The 26,229-nt window shown below is 32.4% G+C and overlaps 1 protein-coding gene across 1 annotated transcript in view; it reads right to left on the reverse strand.

The window, feature by feature from the left end:
- LOC140442206 (sodium channel protein Nach-like) overlaps positions 1 to 26,229 on the reverse strand; it is a 135,365-nt gene that overhangs the window by 84,464 nt on the left and 24,672 nt on the right. Inside the window, exons 3-5 of the mRNA XM_072533284.1 lie at positions 19,901 to 20,182; positions 15,591 to 15,711; positions 4,533 to 4,809 (exon numbers count right to left, since the gene is read on the reverse strand). Coding sequence (XP_072389385.1) covers positions 4,533 to 4,809; positions 15,591 to 15,711; positions 19,901 to 20,182 — 680 coding nt within the window. The remainder of the gene's footprint in view (positions 1 to 4,532; positions 4,810 to 15,590; positions 15,712 to 19,900; positions 20,183 to 26,229) is intronic.

Raw genomic sequence — 26,229 nt, forward strand, 5'->3', positions numbered from 1 at the left:
TTTCACCTCTTCTGGCTATATTCCCAATTTCTTTTCGTGAAATTTTCTCATCGAAGGTACAAATTCTTTGAAAAACAAATTTTTAAAAATATCTGAAGTGAACCATGCCTTCTTAGAGCTATAATATAAAACGGGCAGATGATGCATTACATCTTTTAAAACTCTAGGTTTACGAGATTTGTAAACCATTACAGGAGTCAATCTACGCGATTCATCGGCGTTAGCACAAAGCAATGCCGCCGAGATCCTGTCCTTGCTGATTTTTCTTCCAGAATTCGATTTTTCATATTTGGAGGGTTATGTGCTTTCAGCAAAGTACGCCATAACAAACCAGTTCCGTCATTATTGTAAATCTGAGATTCTAATAGCATTTCGTTTCTTATATGTTCTACAATTTCTTGCCTAAAAGGTTTTATTTCTTCTTTTGGGGCACTTGAAGCTTCTCTGTAAATCCTTTTATTCATGATTCCGTGCCTCTTTTGAGAAAACGTCAGAGCCATCGATCATTTGCTCTGAATGGTAGGTCCATATGATTTGCCAATTTAATTGCAGCAGATCTCAATTAGATTGCCCGGACCGGGACCCCACTAGAACGTTATTGGCCGTACCATTTTAAGATTGCTTCTTCTAGTGAAGTTTCACGAGCCAATTTTATTCGTTTTCTGAGATTGATATTCTCTCCTACATCATACAGTAATGCAAATTTATTTATTTTGCTTTTATTTTTTTTTTTGTCTGAAACAGTTTGCTTTTTTATGCCATACTTATCACATAATATGATTTTCCATCTATAAAATCCTATGCTCTGACATTCTTTGTACATGCCCGTACCACTGCAGGGCTCTGTTTTCCAACTTTTTTGTAATTGTGCATTTTACTTCCATTCTGTTCCATATTTCCTCCGTTCTTATGCTATCCGCTCTTGTGATTTGTAGACATCTTGTCATAAAGTCCAGTTCAACTGTTCTTATTTTATTTCGTATTGTTGTTGTCATTGGCCATACTTCCGCTCCATATAGGGTAATATTCATCACTATGCTTTGAAAGATCCTCTTTTTGTTTTCTTTGGTTAGAGTGTTGTTCCATATCACTCCATGAAGTGCTCTTGTGGCTTGTCTTCCCCGTGCTATTTTCATTTCTATATCTTTCATACAAGTACCATCTCAGCTAATCATTGACCCTAAATACTTAAAAGCCTTACAACTCTTAATAGTCTCTTCTTCTAAACTTAAGTTCAATCAATCAAATTTTGCAATCTGAATTATTTTAATTTTAATTTTTTGAAAATCTGAGAAAAATAAGCCAAAACATTTTAAAAACAAAAAAGAATGTTAACTAATGCCAGACTGGTATAATATAGATAAGAAAAAATATTTGGCAAAACTAGCAACTCAGTAAATAAGAAAATAGATGAAGGTGAAAGGCAACCATAAATACGTATTTCTGACTAATTGGTCGTCATCAGAACAGTAAAGACAATTTTGACAAAGAGCAAATTAACTTATGAAAAGATCTACAGGAGCCATGCGACTAATTGTGGCAGTACTGTTAGAAATCCCTTCATTTCAGCCTGGTGACTCTGCAACATCGCAACATTTTTCTTTACTGATATTATAAGGATATCCTTTTTATTTTATTATTTTAAATTGTTTGTAGCAAGATTTCTCTATATCTTAAAAGTTATAATAAAATATTGAAGGATAAGCAATATTAAAATATTGCAAGGATAAACACATTTTCAATAGGTAACAATAGAACAGAAATAGAAACTGAGGAACATTTTACAGGTAGACATAAGTACCAATGCAAGGTGAGGGATGTGTTAGTTAATCCATTAATGCCTGAATTATTTTTTTAAGATAGTGCTAAATTTTAAATGTACACATGAGACACATATTCTAAGCAATTTATAACTTAAACTAGCACATTTGTTTAAATATTTTTTTTAGTTAGAGGCCATGCCTTATATGGAAAGCTAGGAATTTAAGGTATGTGGAAATAACGTCTTTTTTTTGAAAATTGATTGAAAAATAAAATTAAACGTAATTTTTAAACAGTAAACAAATAAGTATAAACTATTTTTTGTATGAAAGGAAGCAAAAGATCTAATGCATAACCCAATATAACATTTTTGGCATTGCGTTCGTACGGCACTGCCTACATGATTAGCCCCTGCACAACGTCTTCGTTTGGAATTAGGCACGTATTCAATGTAATGGTTAAACCGACCAAACTGAATATTTTCTTGAACTCTAGAGTCCCCTGTCTGCCCTTCTCTATGGAGTAGAAAGCTGGAGTCTTACAGCAGATGCCATAAAACGATTAGAGGCATTTGAAATGTGGTGCTACCGACGTATGTTGAGGGTCTCATATATATATACCATACAAGTAACATAACTATTCTTCAGAGGCTAAGAAAAGACAAAGAAATTATTAACACCATAAAAAAAACAGAAAATTGGCTTACTTCGGCCACATCATGCGTAATGATAAATACCGACTTCTACAGTTGATTCCACAAGGCAAGATTGAGAGTAAGAGAGACCCTAGACATAGACGTATATCCTGGCTGGCCAATCTTAGAAAGTGGACTGGTCTAACGTAAGATGGTTCAATGTGGTCGCCACCATCTCTAGAAGATAGGCACATTTGGAAAAAGATGAGTCCCCAGCAGATGTTGAAGGACGGCCAGCTCCTTTAGGTGAATTTATTTATTTTGATACGTAGCGTTGAACTATTTCCCTTCTAAACTGAAGTTGGCAATTTTTTTCTCCGTGCTTCTGGCTAAAACCCACGCATTTTGAATGCTGACCTCGAACAACCATGTGGAGATGGAAAACCACTATTTTTTCCCCTAAATCCAATCCGATACACAATTGATATTAGCATCCATATGATCATTGCCTCCCATGTAGTTGTTATATTGGGTTATAACGTCAGGCCGTGGAATTGCTATCTTTTTCTTTTGAGAAGCACAATATCTGTTAGCTGAGGTTGGAGGAAATACCCCATGAACATTAGATATCACAGTGACAACGGAATTGTCTTTTTCATTTCTTTTACCGATTTCAAAGTCTTAGGAACGCTGTTTTCTCTAATTGTTCCAGTTCCACCGTAATCATTTTCTGTTATGTATATAAGCAAATTCATAGAAGTAAACAAATTCTCGAAATAAAATCTAAAATAAAATCTAAACGGTAGCTCTCTGACTTCAATATCTAGATCATTTATAAGTGATGAGACGTTCTGTTGGTTTACCATACTGTTTTTGATCATCCACATTGGCATTTGAAGTGGATTCTTGGTATACTTCAAAATTGATCAAATCTTCTTTTTTAGTGTTGAGAGATCAAACTTTTTACCCAACACGTATTGGTTTGCGACGGATGTATTGTTTGTTTGCATCCGTGGCGAGCATAATATTCCATTATGGACTCATCATAATTAATTTCTCTTTGGGATACAAAATATTTTATAAATTTGTCTTTTAATAAATTCATCAAAGGTCTAAGTTTACACATTTTCTCATCTTAATGTAGATTTGTGTTGTCACTGCAGTGCACGCATCTCATAATTTGGTCAAAACGGTCATGTCCCATATCTTGATATACCATGTTATTTCTTACACCATCACCTGAATCCCAAAACATTCTTCTAGAAGTAAGATCCCAATATCCAGAAACAATGAGTGTACCAAGAAAACATCTCATTTTGCCCAACGTAATCTTTGGATTTGGACAATTTATAAATAACGCATATTTACTATATTTACTAAATATTCAACAACTTCATCATCAAAAAATTGTTCGAAAATATCCACAGCTGTCATATCTCGATATTGCGTATAATTCTGTTATGGAAAACTGTTGTTTCTCAGGATACAAGCCAAATCTGTATCTTTTGCCCAATTACATATTTTATTTTCTTTATTCTGTTTAGTATGAGGAGTAGTTGGTAAATTTTCTTTTCTTCCTAAATTATCTATTGCCCAATTATTTATTTTATTTTCTTTATTCTGTTTAGTGTTAGAAGTAGTTGGTAAATTTTCATCATGCTGTTTATAAATTATTGTTCTACTGCTTACGGAAACAGCTTCGGCTTGTGCTTGTAACTGTTATTATTCTTACAAATATTTCAACACTTTTTAGGTTATTAAACTGTACATATACCTTTCACAAAATATCAATTAAGTGTACACCATCAGTTAGGCAACATAAAATACTGTGAAATGCTAAGCTGAAAACTGAAGAGAGAGGTTCTCTTGAAATTCTGTTCTCTGAATTCTGAAATCATCTACTGTTATGATCAATTTAGACTCAAGTAAAAATTGCAATGATGATAGGCAACCTTCTTAGTGGAGATGCCGCTTGAAGAAAAGAAAATTACATTCGTAATAAATAAATAAATAATTAATTAAATATAAAAAGAGCATATACTTCATTATTGACCCAAACTGTATAAATAAATTGATATAGTCATATATCAGTGTATATATAGTATATACATATATCAGTAAAAAAAATTGTACTCACTTAAAAAATTGTAGTAATATGGAACGCATTTGCAAATCTTATAAAAATATTTGGCTTCACATTCAGTGAGACAACTTGAATCACTATATTCTTTAAATGAATCCAATTGATGTTCTTCAGAAAATACACAATCTCTATGACTAATAGGTAATAATTGTACTGCATCACTACAAGTCATTTTTGATCCAAATAGATGAAGAAATGCTATATTTCCAAGTGAAACCATTTTAGTTGTAGATTGCGATCCGGGGTACTCTGTGGGATCATTTATTATTACCTGAAAATACATTTATTGTGAAGAAATCAAAGAATAGATAAAGATTAATGATTTTTATTTAGAAGCACTAGTTTGACAAATGACCGCTTTGGTCATGAAAAAGTTTATGTCAGTTCAGTATCTTATTATTCACTTCATTTCGATCTCTTATATATAAGTATATATATATATATATATATATATATATATATATATATATATATATACAATTACTATACAATTACAGAATTATTATGCAGCTTACTTATAAAATGCGATTATCTCGAAAATGGTTAAATTGTTAGGTTACTAACAAGTATACCTTTTCTTTGTAAAAATGATGTATCTTTAACATTTTTTAACACAAATGGAACTAACTTAAAGGACAAAAAAGTTAGGCGCAAATTTGTGCCACACATGTGGCATATGTGGCGCCCTCTATTAGTTACATTAAAGTAAGTATAAAATTATAATTAATCCTACTCAAAAGCTCCAACTGTAAATTTTTGTCCAAAAATATTTACAAACGTAAAAGTTATAGCGAAAAATAAAATTTTAAATTTCCACTTTAACACCCTGTATCTTTCTTAATATCAACATTTTATTAAAGCAATTTGGCTTAAATCGTAATATTTTAAAGTGTAGAATCTACTGTTTCTTTTTGTACAATTACTTAAGGACCACCCTGTATAATATTGTTTCGCCTTGTTATGTGGCCCCCGCCTTGGCAAACAATGCCAACAAAATCGACTGCTAATGCTAAATGTTCGAATGTTTGAAATGCACTTAGTCCGAAACGAGCAACGGACACACCTTGGAAAAAGAACGAGTAATGATACCATTGTCTGTCTTTATCTTAAAAACTCTGGCTACACCATCACTACCGCGTATCAGTTCGATCACGCTACCTAACTTCCACTTTAATGGAGGTAAATTGTCCTCTTTTATGAGCACTAACGTGTTTTCCGCAACTTTACCGTAAGTAATAGTCCATTTGGTACGTTTTTGTAGTTCAGAGATGTATTCTTTGTTCCATCGTTCCCATATACCCTGAGAAAGCTGCTGAATATGCTGGAATTTTGGTAATAAGTGGTCTTCCGATGAAAAAATGTGCAGGAGTTAATGGGGAGAGATCATTTGGATCACAGGATAAAGGATGAATCGGTCGGGAATTTATTACAGTTTCAATCTGCAAAAGCAACGAATAAATAAACAAAATTCCTCAAATGTTAAGTGCGCGTTTCCCAAAACTCTATGTAAATGTTTAACTGTTCTTACTTCGCTTTCCCACAGTCCGCCGAAATTTAGGAAATACGGAGGTATAAAAGACCATTAGGCTTGAAAGTGCTGAATTAAGTTGTTAAAATGTAATGCGACTATTACTTGCTACGTTAAGATTTTTATTATTAGGAAGAGTATAGGTATCAGATGAGGAATTTGAAGAATCTGCACGTGGATTTTTGTCGTTTGAGAGGCTTTTGTAAAAATCCGTTTGCAATATCTTCATCTTAGGATACTATTTTATTTTGTACTTTCAAGTGTTTGACAAAAGTCCTCTGCGGAGTACCACAATTTTTTCTAATTTTTTGCCAGATTTTCTTGGAGCTAGTTTTGTTATTTATTTTCGATACAAACTTCTGCCATGAATTCCTTTTAACTTGCGTTATAGTATGTTGAGCTTTTGCCTTTAATATTTTAAAATTAATTCTGTTTTGCGGTGTCTTGTGCTTCTTATAATTATTAAAAGCAGATTTACTATTTTTTATGACCTCTTCGCATTCTTTAGACCACCACGGTACTGGTGTACGTCCCTGTATTTGTTTTGTTTTACCAATGTACAATATAGCACCTTTTAAAATTATATCATTGAGTGATTTAATGGTCTCTTCAATATCATTGGATATTTGGGTCCTAGATATATGACTATCAATATATTGAGAAAATGGGTCCCAATCTGCGTTTAGTTTTCTACTTTGGACTAAATTCTTGATGTTTCTGCACATGGTTGAGATTCGTAATACCTATAAGAAAGTGATCACTTCCCAGTCTTAAGAGGCTTTAAAAGCAATACTGCCCAGTCTAAACCTATGGTTAAGTTAGGATCACATACAGAAAGATCTAGAACTGATGATTCACCTGTCGATATATTAAATCTAGTAGGGTTGTCATCATTTAAAAAGTTTAGATGAAAATCTGTAATAATGTTCTCTAATATTTGGCCCTTAAATTTGTATTTTGTGAGCCCCAAATTGTATTATGGCTATTCAGGTCACCTAAAATTAGGCGTGGTGTGGATATCTTATCAATAAGTTTGCGGAGGTCTTCGTAACTAACTTGTATGTTGGGAGTCAAGTAAATATAACAGATGTAGAATTTTCTATGTGGTTCTGAAATCTTTACCGTAATGGCTTCGAGATCTGTTATGAGTAAACAGGCTTCATGGTCTATTAAATTTTTTACCAAGATTGCCATTTTTTACCACTCATCAGTGAGAATATATTCAAAGGAGTAAGGTTAGTTTCTTGTAGGCATATTATTTCTGGGGAGTATTCTGATTGAATGATTTGTAACATAGGTAGGCGATGGAATAGTCCATCAATATTCCACTGTAGTATAGAGTTGAACATTATGCATCAAGGGAGGATAATTAACTGTCTGTAAAATCGTTACCTAGGTAGTGTTGCAATTTATTTTTAAGACGGGTGAAACGATGTTTAGTAGTTTTTTCAGATATGTATGGGTAAGATATGGTTAATATATTTATTAGACCAAGAAAATCGGATGTATATTCCTTGACAATTTCTATAGGTGATTGACTGCCTTGGATATTTTCAATTAAAAGTGATGATTTGATTTTGTGAGATATGGGTGAGGGAGTAAATAATTGGGTATTTGAATTTAGATTTTCGATGAGGGGAGATAATGTTTCGTCAGTGCTTCTTTTCACAGATGAACAGGGTGAATCTTTCGTGATTTTCAGTGAAGCTTGTGGATCCTTTTTTTCCGATGGTTTTACAGTTGAAGTTTTAGTGCAAATGTTCTCATCGGCAATTGTAGTTATTTTCATTTCACTAGGCGGTTGTAAAATTTCTGGAATAGAAAGAATTGAAGATGGTATCGTAGTATGTGTATTTGAATTTTGCGTAGAAGTAGGATTCGGTATAGTTGAATTTTGGAATTTTGGTTGAGTGGTTGATGGTATACTGTTGTTGTTTGGACAATTGTTTGAAATATGGCCTAATTGCTAACATGTATAACAAGTCAGATTGACTTAAGATATAAGAATTCTGTAAGAGGTTTTTTCATAATTTATTTCAATAGAATCTGGGATAGTGATATTATGTGGACTGACAAATATTTGTCGTCTTCTAAAGCTTTATATGTGGTTACACTCTGTTAGTGTAGCACCGATTTTTAAGAACGTTATAGGGGAAACGAGGTTAAAGCCCATTTGTTTTAATTCTGGGATAAGTACATCATTTGGAATTGTTGGAGTGACGTTAGATAACACTAGCCTTTCAGCAGGCGTTATAAGTCTTCTAGATCGTAAGATTTCTCGTTGCACTTTAATAGAGCCATATTTCTCCATAAATTCATCTACGCTGAATTTACTATTTAGATACATACATATTCTATTGTTAGATATACGAGAAGAGAATAATATTTTTTTTGGATTAATTAAAGTGCCTAGCGGGATTAAATAATCCTGAAGACGGGCGTTATTTATAGCACTAAAAATAATTGCTTGATCTTTAGTAGGATATTTCTGCTGTGATGCTGGCAAGGAATAAGAGACGTTGCAGTAGCAAAAATATAGTACCTCTCCGCCCTAGCAAAAAACAACAATGGTTGTTGTTTATTATTGATAAATTTATAATTATTTACGATCGATGAATCATTTAAAAAAAGCTAATAAATCCAGTTTAGAATGCAACTTTAAGTTTAACAAATAAGAAATATTTAAACTTACAGCCCCAATTAATCTTGGTACACTTCAACTGTAATTTATAACTTTGCAATTATTGCATTATTTGCAATTAAACACAAAAATATCAAAAGCCGAAATAAACGTACTGGTTACAACTCTTGTCAGGACCGTACTCCGTTAATAATATTGAAACAAGGATTCGGTTGAAAGAAATGCGTAGTGACGGACGTATGTCAACTGGAGGCAAATTTGAAATCTCTGAGTGGTGAGATCTTACTAATACTACCTTTGTTGAATAAACCTATTCCATTTTTTAATATCTACATCTTTACTGGTTAAGAGCGTAGGCGCAAAATTTCGGGCCAATGCTTTTTAAATGCATTCATTTTTTTCGAATCCTGAGAAAACTAACAATTATTTTTGAAAAATTTAAACACATAATGAAAGATTACGTTATTACCGAGGGCCGAAAGTCCCTTAGAATAAACAAAAAAATTTTTTGAATGAGGTATTTGAAATTAAAAATCACACTAAATTTTCTCTTTTTTTTTCACCCCTGTAACTTATTAAAATAAACATTATAGAAGTTTTCAGGGACTTTCAGCCCTCAGTAATAATGTATTCTTTCATTCTGCGTTTAAATTTTTCAAAAATACTTATTAGTTTTTTCAGGATTCGAAAAAAATGAATGCATTTAAAAAGCATTGGCCCGAAATTTTGCGCCTACGCTCTTAATTCTTTTTTTACATATTTATTTTTCTTTTTTTGATTATTTAAATTAAAATGAACGAAAAATCTGGCGGAGATCCTCCGCCTGACCTTGGAAATTTAAACTCTCAAAGCTTTGATATCGATATGAGTACGAATGAAGTTGTTAAAAAAACAGAACAAAAAAGGAAATATATTAATAAAAACGATAAAATTTTAAACAACTTAACATATAATGCCAATTCAATAGGGCCATTTATAGTTTTTATTGAGGAAATCGGAAAAGGTCATTTTGTAGGGCGATATAATCACTTAAAAATAGCAAAAGATAATTTTCAACTGCAAATAAAAGATATATTAGAAGTTAAGGAAAATGGAAAAAATAAAATTGGTGTACATTTTAAATCAGCTAATGCAGCAAACAATTTTGTTAATAATAATAAATTAAAAGACAAATATAAAATATATATTCCGCGAAATTCGGTCACATGTAAAACAATAGCTAGGGACATTATAAATCCTTAATTTTCAGTAGAAAATATAAAAAATATGGGCGAAAGTCTTTTTAAAATATTAGATGTTAAAAGATTTAACCAAAAAAAAAACTGACATTACTTTTGAATATACCCCAACGGGAACAGTATTAATAATTTTTGAAGGAATAATAATGAACAGAAATATCAAACTTTGTTATTTATCGATTCCACTTGTTCCGTATGTACCAAAAGTCACACAGTGTTTCAACTGTCTGGCTTTTGGTCATACAAAAAATCAATGCAAAAATAATAAAAAATGCCATAATTGTGGCAGTGTACATGATTTAGAGGAAAACCTACAAATAGTTTGTACAAAGTTATGTTTCTTCTGCAAATCGGGGGAACATGAGGCAACAAACAAATGTTGTCCAGAATATGAACGGCAATGTATACAATACAATAAAAAAACCATGGTCTACCAGAATATAAACCATTATGAAGCCAACCTCCTACATTCCAAAACATACCTACCAACTCCTCTTCAGATAAAAATGAACAAACATATCATTTTCTCCAAACAGAATTTTCTTCACTCCAAAACAAAATACAACAATCAGAAAATCATATACAGGTTCATGAAAGATCCTCAATCTCCAATAATAGTAGCTTAAAGGGAAATTAAAAAGAACATTCTCAAGCATAGCCACAGTTACTACACTTCCTCCATTAAAAAAAACAAGTTTTGACAAAATATCTCACAACAAATCGCTAATAACACCGAATGGAAAACAGGAACAATTAAATTATAGACCTTAGTTACTAAACACTATTAAAATCTCTTGTAGTAATACAGACAAAGATAATTTAAATACATTAAACATACAAACCACAAAATCGTTAGAACAGACCACAGTTGAAGAATGTTATAAACTCTTTTTAAATACACCAATTATTGAAGTAAAATGTAAATCTAAAATAATTAAAATTTACAATTTTTTTTTAATTTTTATAAACATTTACATTAATTTAAGTTTATTACACAATAATAATTAACAACTTTATATAATAACAATTGTTCAAAAATACAATTTTTTTTCTAAACTCAACCTAGACATATAGGTAAGGACTAATCCAAGATAAATTAAACAAAACTCCAATTCTCTACATTGATAACCAACTTACAAAATGGCTAACACAAACCTAAAATTCTTGGATGCAATGGAACATCCGAAGTGTAAACTCACACTACAGTAACCTAAGATCACTCATAAGAGAGGAGTATCCTAATATTATTTTACAATAACGAAACATTCTTGAAACCCATACACAAATATAACATCAAATCATATGATATAATCAGAAATAATGTGATTGAAGGTATACAAGCATTGCTAGCCTGATTAAAAAAAAAGATTAAATATGAAATATTGCACTGTGAGAAAAAATTTGAAACAAATAAAATTAGACTAATAATAATCAAAATACAAAACTATAATATTGTTAATATTTATTCACGCCCTACTAATAAATTAACCCAAAAAAAAAATTATCATCGATAATTGACTCCTACAAGGATTCATCATAATAATGGGAGACTTCAATGCACACCACATCTCATGGGGTTGTGAAATAGGTAATACAAATGGTATTCAGGTACAGGAATTTGTGGATGAAAAAAATATGTTTATACATAATGATGGAACTCCAACAAGGCTAACCCGTCCAGGACAAAGGCGCAGTGCCATAGATCTGACAACATACAGGACCCAGAATCCAGCGACCACTTCCCCACACGATCAACAATACAAAACTCCCTACAAAATGTCTCTGAAAATGCTGTAGAAAGGAACTTGAAAAAAGCCAATTGGAAGAAATATTATGAAATATTAAACTTGACACCAAATATAGAACACCTTACATACAATGGTTTAGTACAAACAATGGAAAAGGTAGCATTAGATGCAACACGTAATACTAGTAACGCTAGGACAAAGAACAAAGTAGGGTGTATCTGGTGGGACCAGAAATGCTCTCAAAAAATCAAGAAAAGAAAAAATGCTTTACTGAAGTTAAAATCAGAATTCACAGTGGATAATTATGTAATTGCCAAAAAAACAATAGCAGCAATAAAAATGTTTCTAAAACAAAAAAAGAAAAATAAATTTAGACAATTCTGTGGAACACTGAATAGAAACTCAGATATAAGCTATATTTGGGCTTCAGGTAAAAGACAAACTAATTTGTGAAAGCCTCTTAGAAAATTTATCAGCTTGCCATATAGACCCAGATTTCAAACCAGAAATTAATAATCACACATTTAAACCAATTACTATTTAAATGGGAATAAGCCACAATTAAAGGTTAAAGTACGTTTAGCGTTAAACATTAGTACAAATGTTTGTATTTTGAGAACGATTTCCAAAGTGGAAATTGAAACGTCAATAAACGTACTTGAACCTTTAATTGTGGCTTATTCCCATTTAAATAGTAATTACTTTAAAATGCCACAAGAAAATAGCTTCAGAACAATACATTTAAACCATTTTCTATGAGCGAACTACAACTTTGTATTAAATACAAAGATACAGCACCTGGCAATGACAAAATCACATACTCAATGGTAAAGTACCTACCAGTCACAGCACAAAAAACCTTACTTAATATATACAATGACACATTAAAAGGCAAGACCATCCCACAGAGCTGGAAAACAAAAATCATACTACCATTTCTCAAACCAACCAGAAATCCAGAACTAGTAGACAGCTACAGAGCAATAGCTCTTTCATAATACATGGATAAGGTAATGGAACGAATTATTAAAAATAGACTAGAGTGAATAATGGAACACAGAAAAACATTTAATTGCTTTCAATCAGGATTTAAAAAAGGAATAGGAATTCAGAACAATATTGCTGTTCTTACAACCTATATTCAAGCTGCCCTATCAGAGAACAAATATGTACTTGGAGTTTTACTAGACATAAAGGCTGCTTATGACCATGTCAATATAGTCAATATATATCTCTTATATAAAAAATGCTAGAGTTAAACCTTCCAATTGAACTAATTAATATCATATTCAATATTCCTCACAATACAAAAATATACATTAAAGACAATGAAGAAAACCTTGTGGGACCAGGCTACACAACACAAGGGCTACCTCAGATATCACCTCTCAGTCCCTTACTTTTCAACATATACATCAGCTCCATTTATGACATAATTCCAAATAAATTTGTTCTACTATCATATGCAGACGATCTATTTCTATTAAGTAAATATCTACAAATTTATTCCTAGCTGACATACACAACTGGCTGAATACACACTATTTCTAAATTTCGATAAACAAAAGTGAGGCTATATGGTTTGTAAAAACTAAGAGCATAGATACATACCCAGATATTAGTATCAAACATCAGACTATCCCATACAAATAACAAATAAAATATTTGGGTGTAACTCTCACAGAAAATTTAAATTGAAACCCACATATTGACAACATTAAAAGTAAAGCCAGTAAAGGAATCAATGTAATGAGGTCCTTCTGTAGAGTTTGGTGGGGTTGAGACCCTACAACATTGCTTATAGCTTATTATGGACTAGTAAGATCTCATCTTGACTTTGGTAGTATATTTTTAAAGCCATCAAGCAAGCAAACCCTACAAAAAACTACACACCATACAATATCAAGCACTAAGGCTAATTCTAGGGTGCATGAAGTCAACCCCCAATACAGTTCTGTTATCAGAAACAGGGGAGATGACCCTTGAATTTAAAAGGAGATGGCTAGCAACAAAATCCATGTCAAAAATGTATAGCTACCAAAAGCATCCACTGTTGGAGTTAACACATGAAGTAAGCCAGGCATGTAATCACAACTTTGGTTACTGGAGACAGAAAGAGCGTCCATACTTAGTAGAAGCATTGATTATCTAAAACCGTATAAAAAATAGTCCACAAAACAGATGTATATGGTCAGGTGTATATGGTCAGATCCCCATAATTCAATTAAACACCAATAAAACAGGTATCAATCAAAAAACAATATTTAAAATAGTAACTGAGAAATTGTCTAAAATATATTTTTGTTTACACTGATGCATCAAAATGCGAAATTTATCAGGAAACACAAACTGGTTATGGACTGTATATCCCTGACATAGATTTTTCATTTTCATCCAAGCTGCCTTCAATTATGAATATATGTACAGCAGAAATAGTAGCCATTAATAAGGGTGTATCTGTATGCCGAAATAGGGGCATCAAAGATTGTATTATCTTTAGTGATTCTAGACGCGCTATACAAGAATTAAACTGCATAGGTATTAATTCAAAAAGTGATTATATTGCACTACAAACGAAAAAAATATTTATTGAGGCCAACTCTACTTGGAAAAACTATAGACTTTGCTGGATTTCAGTTCATTCAGGAGTAGAGGAAAATCAACATGTGGATAATTTGACAAACATTGGCAGGTGTCTTAAGATACCTCCGGAGATAAAAGTAAAGCACACAGAACTCTGGCCAGCTTTAAAAATAAATATAAAAAATTAACACAACACTCATTGGAAATCAAAAATTCAAATTAAAGGAAAATGGTATTCAGAAATACAATTAACGCTCCCAGAAAAACGATGGTTTCATAAATTCCCATACATAGATACAAGGCATTTGACAAATATAATAAGAATGGGAACAGGACATTATTGCACAGGCTGGAATCTATATAGATTAAGAGTAAAAAACCACCCATACTGTGAATGCGGAAAACTTGAGGATCTTGACCACATTATTCTTGAATGTCCAATAAGAAAATCCAAACAATTTAATCTGAGAAGTGAATTCACAAAATTAGGAGTACCAAAAAATTCAAATGCTTAAAATATGTTACAAAACCTTACTTGTGAACAACTAAAGACAGTGATTAACCACTTAAACATTAACAAGCTGAATTTATGATAAATTCATCCCGACCCCACGTCTTTTAAACATCCTCCAATTCCCTCCTCAGTACTTGTTAAACCGAGGCAACATTTCGGTTTGTGAAAAGTTCCGCCGTTGCCCTGGAGCGAGAAAAGTCTAAATTTCCTGTGTTGTGCTATTTGTTTCAAACTAATACCTCTCACCACCAGTGAAATAAATTAAATATATGTATATATTCTTTATTTATATGGGCCCAGTGCTCATTCAGTACACAATTGACTAACCTCATTTGAAGACCAAGTAGAAAAAACACATAAATAAACAAAACAAAACTTTGACACTTTAGTTTTTTTACATTTTTTGTGTTGCAGCATTGCCTAGAGCAAGACGAGCTGCAATACTACCAAATGCACTGCCAGATGCACAAGGATTCGAGCCAACAAATAAAGAAAGAAAAAGAATATTGAAAAAAAATTAAAATTAAAAATCCATAAATGTCCATGCAGTTGTTTTTAATCCGATTAGTTTATGTTTTTAGAACATGGTTATACACAAAACATGAACAAATTGACTATATCCTAAGTATTGATTTAAATAATTCATTACAAATCTTTAAAACTATACATTTGTATAAATTGCTTATAGTTATCCCAGTGTTTCACTTTAGTTTATGTACAGTGTAGCTCATTTTGTGTACAAATATATGTATAAATACAAAAAAAAAATTAAAAGTGTCAAGAATACATAACTAGTTTACCTTAAATCCTGAAAAATGTAGAGATGAGAATCGTACGGTTTGAGGCATTGGATCCAAAATTGCCAAAATTCCAGTATTCACTCCATTGTAGGGTGTATATAAACTCTCGGTAGCTAATTCACTAAAATAGTAATTTTTTAAATACATTACACTGAAGGATTATATGAGTTGTATAAATTCCAATATCCGCTAACTCCACATATACTTTTTACATATGTTGTTTACTATCTTTGTTTTCAGATGTGCAATTTTTCAGATGTCATTATGTTTGTTTCGTGCCTAAAATCGCCAGCTCCCAATAAAATTTGATAGCAACCTTACGAATTTGTTACAAAACCCACCAGTTTCTTTCATACTTACTTCCAAATCCAGTTATATCCGTTCAGATCAAATTGAAGGAAAAAAGGTAAGTTAAAGTTTGGTTTGTTACTATGGCTTTAGGTACTATTAGTAAGGTGATACAGCGTGTCCGGTTTGTTGACAATTCATAACAATAACATAAGGTAACAATACTTTCTATGATTTACAAGTATTTATTTATTATACTCTTATAGGATGCTAGCTACGTTTAAATCCATTTCTTATTCTTTTGAGAATTATTATTATTAATAGTGGAGTAAGTTCTAATTATAATTTGGTCATGTATTATGAGTAAGTACCTTTAGGGTTTGCTATAGGTCTATAGGTATACAGTTTGCTATGAAATTACTGAGAAAACGTAATTATCTTTTAAACTACCTCATATAACACTACTAAACCTTTTTATTGAAAAAAAAAGGAAAATCGGAAAGAGTCCAAATATGTAAAGATATACAGGGTGTTCCTTTAAAAAAAAGATAAGTTTGTTTTACCCTGTTATTATGGGTTGTCTCGTATATTTCAAAATATTTTAAAGTATGGTCCTATGCTACAACTGTTAGCTAAATATTTTTTTTACATCTCTTATGGCAAATAAATCATTGGACTTGCTCGCACTAATATCGCACCCTATACATTTGTCTATTAATGTTGCTCTTTTACTGGATAAACTTTGGTGAATAATTAAACTCAAAAGGGGGCCAAATAAAGTATGCCAAATTATGTTTTAGGAGTAGATACCTTTGAATAGTTTGTAATTCCGGTTTTCATCTTGTTCCGATATTTTGAAGTTTCCTTAAAATTGTGAACCAATTTAAAGTTTTGTAATAACTTTGTTACACAAGAATGTTAGGTAAAACTTAGTATGTATTATTAAATATCTTAAATATTATCGTAAATATTACTTAATTGTCTGTTATGGTATTTGTTTATCTATAAATTGTTACCTCTTAAGTGTAATCAACCTTATAGATTATTTTCATTTATTTTTTTGTTAGATTTTTCATTTTTTTTTTCTTTTACTACTACTTTCATTTAAGCATATGCCCTATTTTTTTAATATTGCCGCATATTCTATAGGAATATTGTCACTTCATCTCTTTCTAGGTCGAACTATGTTTCTTTTCTCGGTTAGTGACTTATCTCGGTCTCTTCTAGTTTTTTCCTGCAATTGTACTATTGTAAATATTATAGTATCCCATTCAAAATTGTACCAATTCGTTTATGCTGTCTATTCTGTAAGTGTCTCTAATGTCGCTACTTCTTGATATGTTCATCAGTGTATTTCCTGTTCTTCTCATGATTCTTATTTCACTTGTTTCCAGATATCTTCTTGTTGTACTAGTTTGTGGACTCGTTTTAGCAGTGTGTGTTATTATAGACCTAAATATAGATTTACATATACATTATTTCGTTTCTTAGAGGTTTGTTTCTTATTGGTAAATCTATAGTTTGCAACTTGATTATTTTGATATTGTACCGTGTTTTTCTTGAAACACGTGGAATACGAAGTCAAACTTAATTAAAAATGTATAAAATGCTGAACTAACTAACTGACATTGAAAAATTAAATTATTCGACACACTATATAAAGCTGCCATTCAATTATCAGTCATAACATTGCCTCCTCCTTTAGACTGGCGAAGTTGCCAGTCCACTGCCTTCTTGATACTGGGCTAAGGATGCAGATGTACGATCTTCATTTTTGTTCTCGGTCGTTTGATTCGGTAGACAACATCATTGATTAGAGCTACCACGGAATACGGACTTTTCCATGTTTTCTGTTGCTTTGGACATCGCCCCTTATAACGTACTGGACTATATAACCACACCAAATCTCCTTTCTTGAACCTGGTACAGTTAGCTCGTCTGTCAAATCGAACTTCTATTCTATCGCTCTCCATTCTCAAATGTTCTTGAACCTTCACATGAATATCGTCAATTCTTTCAAATAAGTTTTGGATGTAGCTATCGTTATATTCTTCACGGGGTTCGGGAGTTCCAAATAATAGATCAGCAGGAAGCCGCAACTCTCCTAAATAAAACTTTCGCTGGTGTTTCGCTCTTCGACTCATAGATGGAACTTGCAAGATATGCAAGAAAGAAGAGCCGGATATAGTTGTCCCAATTACACCTGCGATCATAAAATCCGGGTCACCTTGAAAATTTCAAGTTTCTTGAATATCTTTTCATCTGGTGCAGGAATAACCTTTTTTTAGGCTAATGTATTTTTTATGTGTCATCAATGTTTGTTTGAAAGAAAGAAAAAACGGTTTTTTTATTGTTTTTATTGAAAAAACAGAAAACAAACCAAATTGATGAAACAGACATACGAAAGAAAAAATGAAAAATACAGAACGTGGTAAAATATCGGTGGAATTTCAATGACTAATATCGTGTATTGCCTCCCCTTGCTCTAATAACCTCTTGCAGACGACGGGCCATATTCTCAATTTTTCTCCGGATTACATGTTGTGGTATGTTATTCCACTCTCTCGCTAACAGATCCTTAAGCTCCTGTGCGTTGTTAGGAGGAGGTGTATGGGTTTAAATACGTTTTTTCAAATCGTCCCAGAGATGTTTGATGGGATTTAGATCCGGAGATCTAGCTAGCCAGGGTAACCTCGTAATTCCAACCTTGTCCAAGTATTGCATACTGATCCTGGCAACCTGCGGTCGAACGTTGTCCTGCATAAAAACTGCGTCTTCTCCAAGCCCTGTCATGGTGGGCATAACATGTTCTTCCAGAATCTCCGTAATGTACCTTTGTGCAGTTAAGGACCCATTTTCGATGAAGGGTAATTCTGTGCAGAAGTCGGAAGATACACCTCCCCAAGCCATGACCGAGCCTCCAACAAATGGCAAGCTTTATTGGATATTGTGGAAGGTATTTTGGTCAACGGAAATAGCATTAATAATATTATTGCAAGTGTCATATTTGCAAGTGACATGGAAGATCTACAGTATATAATACATGTATACAATGCATGTGAAAGGTACGGACTTCATCAATAATACAACGATCGAAAGAGTAACAACATATAAATATTTAGGAACGTGGCTAACTGAAGATGGAGATTAAACAAAAGAAATCAGATCTAGAATATGAATGGCAAGAAGCAAGTTCATAAAATTGAAGAACTTACTTTGCAACCGTAACCTTAATCTAGAGATCCGCACAAGAATGCTACGTTGTTACGTTTTTTCTACTTTACTATACGGCATGGAAGCGTGGACAATAAAACAGTCTGAAATTAAAAATTTAACTCCTTTGAAAAGTGGTGCTACAGGAGAATCCACAGAATATCGTGGACTGAAAAAGTAACTAATATTGATGTGTTACAAAGAATGAAGAATGTGAAGTCATAAAAACTGTTAAAATTAGAAAGATTCAATATATAGATCATATAATGAGGGGCGAGAAGTACGTATTACTTAGGTTAATTATGCAAGGGAAGATACAAGGGAAGAGAAACCCAGGACGACGTAAAATATCCTGGCTAAGAAATTTGAGAGAGTGGTTCGGTTGCAGCTCATTAGAATTATTCAGAAGCGCGGCCAGTAAAATTAAAATAACGATGATGATTTCCAACCTCCGATAGAAGAAGGAACCTGAAGAAGGTCTATAGATAATTTTTTTGTCTTATTTTATAACTAAAGTGAAAATAATCATTATTTAATTTATCAATTTTTTACTATTAACATAAAGCTGAAGTTTCGCTTAAAAACAAAAACTGATTTCCTAAATGAACTTATTAACTAGACGATGAGCTGTGACAAACCGATTACTTCACTGTGAAAAATAGTACTCATGGTACTTTGGTATGAAAAATATAGTCCATATTTGTTTTGAGTCAGCGAGTCATCCCTGCTTTATAGTACTTATATAATAGTACTTGTATAATATTCAAACAATATGAAATCAGATTTATAGTCAACAAAACCATACTTACCCATAATTAAATGAACAACAATATCCATTTACAGTCAAGCTTTCGATAAATAATTTATGACAATTCGTTTTAACTCCGTTCCATGAACAAAATCTCAACATCTCGGTACAGTTCTGTGAAAGGTTTTTCATTACAAACGAAACATTATAGTGATGTATTTCAAGCAAGTCTTGGACACTTTCAATCAAAGATTCATTATATTCTACAATATTTGGATCAGTAAAGCCTAAAAGTTGTGGTAGAGCTGCACGAATTCCAGGTTTTTCGGACTCATCAATATTTCTACAAATAGAATGTTTTTAAAAAGACACTTTTATGATATATATTAGTTTAATTTAATGATTTTAATTTTTATAAAAGCTTATAAATAACAAGGTTATTTATAAACTGTTCACAACGATAAATTATATATCCTGGTCAGTCCGAATTATTATTAATATACAACCATTCTTTGTTTCACAATATGCAAAATCTAAATTAACTAGCCTATAGATAGTGAATGTGTACGTATCCCTCTGTAAATTGGTGTCGATTTTTGCAATTTCTAACTATAAATAATAGTTTTATTAGTATTGAGACATGCAGGATAGTAATGGGGTGCATGAAACCCACTCTTAAAATCTATATAAAGCAGTGGGTTTTGTAGAACCCTCAACACGCAGAGGCGTTGCAGAGCATATAGACAAAATTAAACAGATTGCGGACGAGCGGCATGACCTATACAAAGCTCGAACACCACAATTGCGACTAAAATCTAGTAAAATCTTCCTTGGAACATTGCAGGATGAACCGCCTGAGTATTTTTCTCTTCCCAAGATTCAATGGACCGGCCAATCCCTAGACTTTGAAACGTGGAAAACTATAAATAAGATAAGAGCGGGGGTCGCTCCAGTAAAATCAAACATGGCAAAATGGGGAAAAATCGACCAAATAATGTGAACTGTTACTGTGAAGAAACACAGAATATGGAACATCTTCTTACATGCAGAAACTGTCCTCATCGATGTACCATCAAAGATTTGTGGCTCGCCAACAAAGATGGAACCAACGTAGCCCGATACTGGGCCGAAATTTTATGAATGGCATGTCCGGACACGATAAAGTAAAGTAATGTAAGTATTTAATATCAAATGCCTAAAAAGAAGCAGTTATTTACCACGCAGAAGAAAACTTAAAACTATTTAACTGTGTAAAATCTACTGGTGATATTGTTGGCCATAAAAATATAATATTTTCGTCTAGAATCTCGAACAAAATTCACAAAATTCTAAAAAATCCAATCACTAACAACTTTTCTACTAGTTCAATGGGATTGTGACAGATTTTTTTGCCGCTCAGAAAGAATCCAAGAACTTATCAGCAACACCAATCCAAATATAATATGCCTAAAAAAATTCTAAACAAAATCACAATATTGTTCTTGGGGGTTATAGAAGATATCCTCACATAAGAACGAAATTCCCGGAGAAACCGAATTACAATCCTACTAAAGCTGAACTGGTAGGCTTAATTTTTCAACTTCCAGCACCATTTGTAATTTTTAGTTGTCGAAGACTTTAATGCCTACAACATTGCATGGGGTTGACAAACCACGTACGGCAAAGAAAAAGTGGTAGAAAACGTACTAAAATTATCGACACTTGTTTTCTAAATAATGGTTTATCATCACTAATTTCAATATTTCAACAAAAAATTTTTCAGCGATTGACCTAAGTCTATGCGATTCAAAAATATATCCTTCTCTAACATGGAATGTTGTAGATGATCTATATGATAGTAACCATTTTTCCATCCTTATAACAAATAATTAAGAAACATGAACAGGAACAGTAATAAAGTGAAAGATTTCTAGTGCTGACTGGGCAAGTTTCAAAAATGAAGTAGACCGGCAAATGAAACAAATTTTCTTCTCTGGAAATATAGATAATGATGTATATAATTAAAAAAAAACATTTTCTTTGCTGCTGACATTTACGTAGGAAAAGGTATAATAACTTCTACAATAAAATTAACCCCTTGGGGGTATGAACGTTGTGCAACTGCTGTAAAAGGATACAAAACTGCTCCTTATAAGTACCGTCAAATCAGAAGTGACGAAAACCACATTTATTGTTTTAAAAAACTTGGAGCCAAGACAAGGTATATCTTAAAACAAAGTAAGAAACGGTCATGCAAGAATATATTTTCACTTAAACTCATAATACTGCCCCTTCTCAAGTCTGGAAGAAAATTAATCAAATGCGAGGAAAAAATACGCACACAAGAATTCCAGCTTTTTTACAGAAAAGTAATTTAGTAATCGATGATCAGGAAATCGTTAATGGAATTGCCGCAAATTTTTATTAACGGTTTAAAAACAAGAATATACTCAAAAAACAAATCCTCCTGTATAATGTCCTTTCCGATCTCTTAAATTTGACACTTCTTAAACGCTCCGTTTACACTACAGGAACTCTTAAATTTTCTTTCAACTTGCAAAATTTAGCTGCAGGTCCCAACAACATCCCTTCCATCTTACCATATCAGCCGTTAAAAAAAATTTTAAACTGTACAACATAATATAGACCAATTAGAAATTTCCAATATTATGGAGGGAACCTATTGTTATATCACTAAATAAATAGGACAAATCCCCGAATAATCCGAATTCTTACGGTCCTATTTTACTAAAATGCACCATGTGTAAGCTGCTAGCAAAACTAATAAACAAATGACTAATGTCTAGAAGAACAAAAAATTTTACATTTAACTCAATCCGAATTTCGTCCATCCCGAAGCACGGCTTCGTTCAAATTAAGAGAATGTAATATTATCAAAAATACATTATCTTTTATACGAAAATGGTTGCGTTTCGATTTAATTTGAGCTTCTTACCACTCCCTGACACGTGTTTCTGGGTCTTCCCGTCATCAGAGAGAGCTTGTAAGAAAACTCAAACTAAACCAAAACGCACCGACTACTCTAGCAATTATAGAAAAAATTATTACCAGAGTATGCTACTAGAGACATCTAGTGATGAAAGATGAAGTTAAATGTGTCGATGGCAATTAAAGTAAATTGTATACTCACGCTTAATCAACTATCTGATGATGATCAACTCTCACGCTTAATCAACAAGCTCTCTCTGATGACGGGAAGACCCAGAAACACGTGTCAGGGAGTGGTAAGAAGCTCAAATTAAATCGAAACGCAACCATTTTCGTATATTTATCGTTCTTACTCGACGCAATGAGTACAAGAAAGATGGTAATTTATATGAGTAAATTGTTGATGCATAGTGGAATATAAATATTCCCAGCATCGCTCTTAATGGCTTGATTAAGCGTGAGTATACAATTTACTTTAATTGCTATCGACACATTTAACTTCATCTTTCATCACTAGATGTCTCTAGTAGCATACTCTGGTAATTATTTTTTCTATAATTGCTAGAGTAGTCTGTGCGTTTTGGTTTAGTTTGAGTTTTCTTACAAGCTCTCTCTGATGACGGGAAGACCCAGAAACACGTGTCAGGGAGTGGTAAGAAGCTCAAATTAAATCGAAACGCAACCATTTTCGTATATTTATCGTTCTTACTCGACGCAATGAGTACAAGAAAGATGGTAATTTATATGAGTAAATTGTTGATGCATAGTGGAATATAAATATTCCCAGCATCGCTCTTAATGGCTTGATTAAGCGTGAGTATACAATTTACTTTAATTGCTATCGACACATTTAACTTCATCTTTCATCACTAGATGTCTCTAGTAGCATACTCCGGTAATTATTTTTTCTATAATTGCTAGAGTAGTCGGTGCGTTTTGGTTTAGTTTGAGTTTTCTTACAAGCTCTCTCTGATGACGGGAAGACCCAGAAACACGTATCAGGGAGTGGTAAGAAGCTCAAATTAAATCGAAACGCAACCATTTTCGTATATTTATCGTTCTTACTCGACGCAGTGAGTACAAGAAAGATGGTAATTTATATGAGTAAATTGTTGATGCATAGTGGAATATAAATATTCCCAGCATCGCTCTTAATGGCTTGATTAAGCGTGAGTATACAATTTACTTTAATTGCTATCGACACATTTAACTACATTATCTTTTACCGAACAGTTTCTCTCTGGTCACCGCTTCAAAGTATTAGTTAACGGAAAAACTTCCTCAATCTATGTTCAGGAAAATGGGGTACTCCCAGGAAGTTCCACTCTATTTATAATAACTATACTAACTAATAACAATGATATTTGCAAGAATATTCACAGCCCAGTAAAGTACAACTTATATGCTGATGCCCTGATTTTATATTGCCGCGGTAAAGATACAGATCACAACTACAAACTTGATCCAAAAAGTAGGTCTATAAGTAGTTTTAGTATTATTTTTGTGCTAAAAAATCAAAAGTAATTAAATTCAGTTGAAAAATACGTAGCATATTATTACCTTTTTTTTTATATGGCTTCGGCAGTTTGCCATACAGCCAGTTACATGATCTTTTAATCTCATTAGGTACAGTAAAAAGTTTTTGAGTTATTTGCAATCGAATAGACTAAAATAGATAAAAATATATAACATACACAGGAGAACTAGGCCACGGTAAATAGGATTAAACATATAAAGGAGAGAAAACAAAGGTAAAAAGTAAAAACCAATTTTTTTTTAACTAAAGAAAAATATTACATTTGGTCAAAAAATCGATTATGCAATCGTAAATTAATCTATTTTAAGTCACTAGGACAGATAAAACGTTAAACGGAGATTTACCGGTAATACGAACTATATTATTATATAATAAGGTGGATTCCAAATTATATTTGGCACAACCAAAAATTACATGATCTAGGTCACCTTCTACTCCACATTCCACACAGTTTTTACTCTCGATCACATGAATCCTTGCAAGATGAGCAGGAAAACAAGCATGTCCAAATTTAAGCCTAGATATGGTTGTTATATAACGCCTAGGGACATTATAAGTTCTGTGCCAATGTGCAACAGGGACAGTTGTGTGTAAAGAAGTGTATCTATTTGGGTTGGTAAAACAAAACTCAGACCATAGGTCACTCCATTTATATTTTAAAACTGCCTTGCGTGAAGCAACCAAATCAGAAATACTGGTAGAAATTCTGTGGTATCCACTGAATAAATACTTAATTTGGCTAGTTGGTCCACATGTTCATTATGTTTAATTCCACTGTGTGCTTTGGCCCATATAAATATCACATTTTTTTATTTTCCTTAAAGTGTTTAACTAATTTTTTAATTAATATTATGTAGGGATTGGAGTATGTGGTTGGAACAAAAGGTTGGTTAATGGCTGTGAGAACTGACATGGAATCTGAAACAATAATAACGGAGGAATCTCTGTTAGAAACAAAAAGTAGGGCTTGATATATGGCAATTGCTTTCGCACTAAATATGGAAATATTTGCTTTTAATTTGAACATTTTTTCTACCTTCTCCATGGGGATGTAAAAGGCACATCCTGTACCGTCTTCTGATTTGGAGGCATCCGTGTAGATAGTACTGTAGTAATCCCAATTGGATAAGATGCTTGTTATAATGTTGTTATTTGCTCTTCCAGTGTTAACATAATTTGGTTTAATAAATTTAACGCTATAAAAAAGAGCTTCAAAATCATTTATATCTGTGTGTGATTTTAAATTAATAGCTTCATCAGCACAAACTGTGTTTTCTCTAAGAGCTTCACATAGGGTTGGAGAATTTTTCTTAATCCAATATTTATTCGTTAAATCATAATTGTTTAAATTTGTTAATTCGGTATAAAGGAAAGTGTTCTTGTGTTTAATTTTCAGTAAAAATTTTTCGGCCAAGAAATGTCTTCTAAGAGAAATTGGAGGCTCACGTGCTTCAACATAAAGGGGCTTAATAGGAGTTGTCTTTGTTTTTAAAAGGAATTTCTCGCTGTTTTACTATAAATGTTTCGATATTGGGAATATTATGTCTACTGAAAATGGTCACTGCTGATTTTGTGGCCGACAGCTGAAGGTGATTTTCTTCCAAGCATATTTCTACAACGTTGTAGGTATCCATTAAAAATCCAAAAGCTTCATCTCTCTTCTTTGTTTCACAGTAAATGCAGAAGTCATCTGCATATTGGATGATCTTAAAAGGATATTTTTCCAACTTTAATTTATGTAGGTCAGCTGTGTACAAATTGAAAAGAAAAGGACTTAAGACAGCTCCTTGTGGAAATCCTGTAAAAACATATCTTGGGCCTAATAAATGGTTGTTAAAATCCCTGACATAAACATGTCTTTCTGAATATAATCCGATAATAGGATACACTATTTCCTTAGGAATGTTAAAATCAATAATCATTTT

Source organism: Diabrotica undecimpunctata, chromosome 5 (assembly GCF_040954645.1).
Source record: "Diabrotica undecimpunctata isolate CICGRU chromosome 5, icDiaUnde3, whole genome shotgun sequence".
NCBI lineage: Eukaryota > Metazoa > Arthropoda > Insecta > Coleoptera > Chrysomelidae > Diabrotica > Diabrotica undecimpunctata.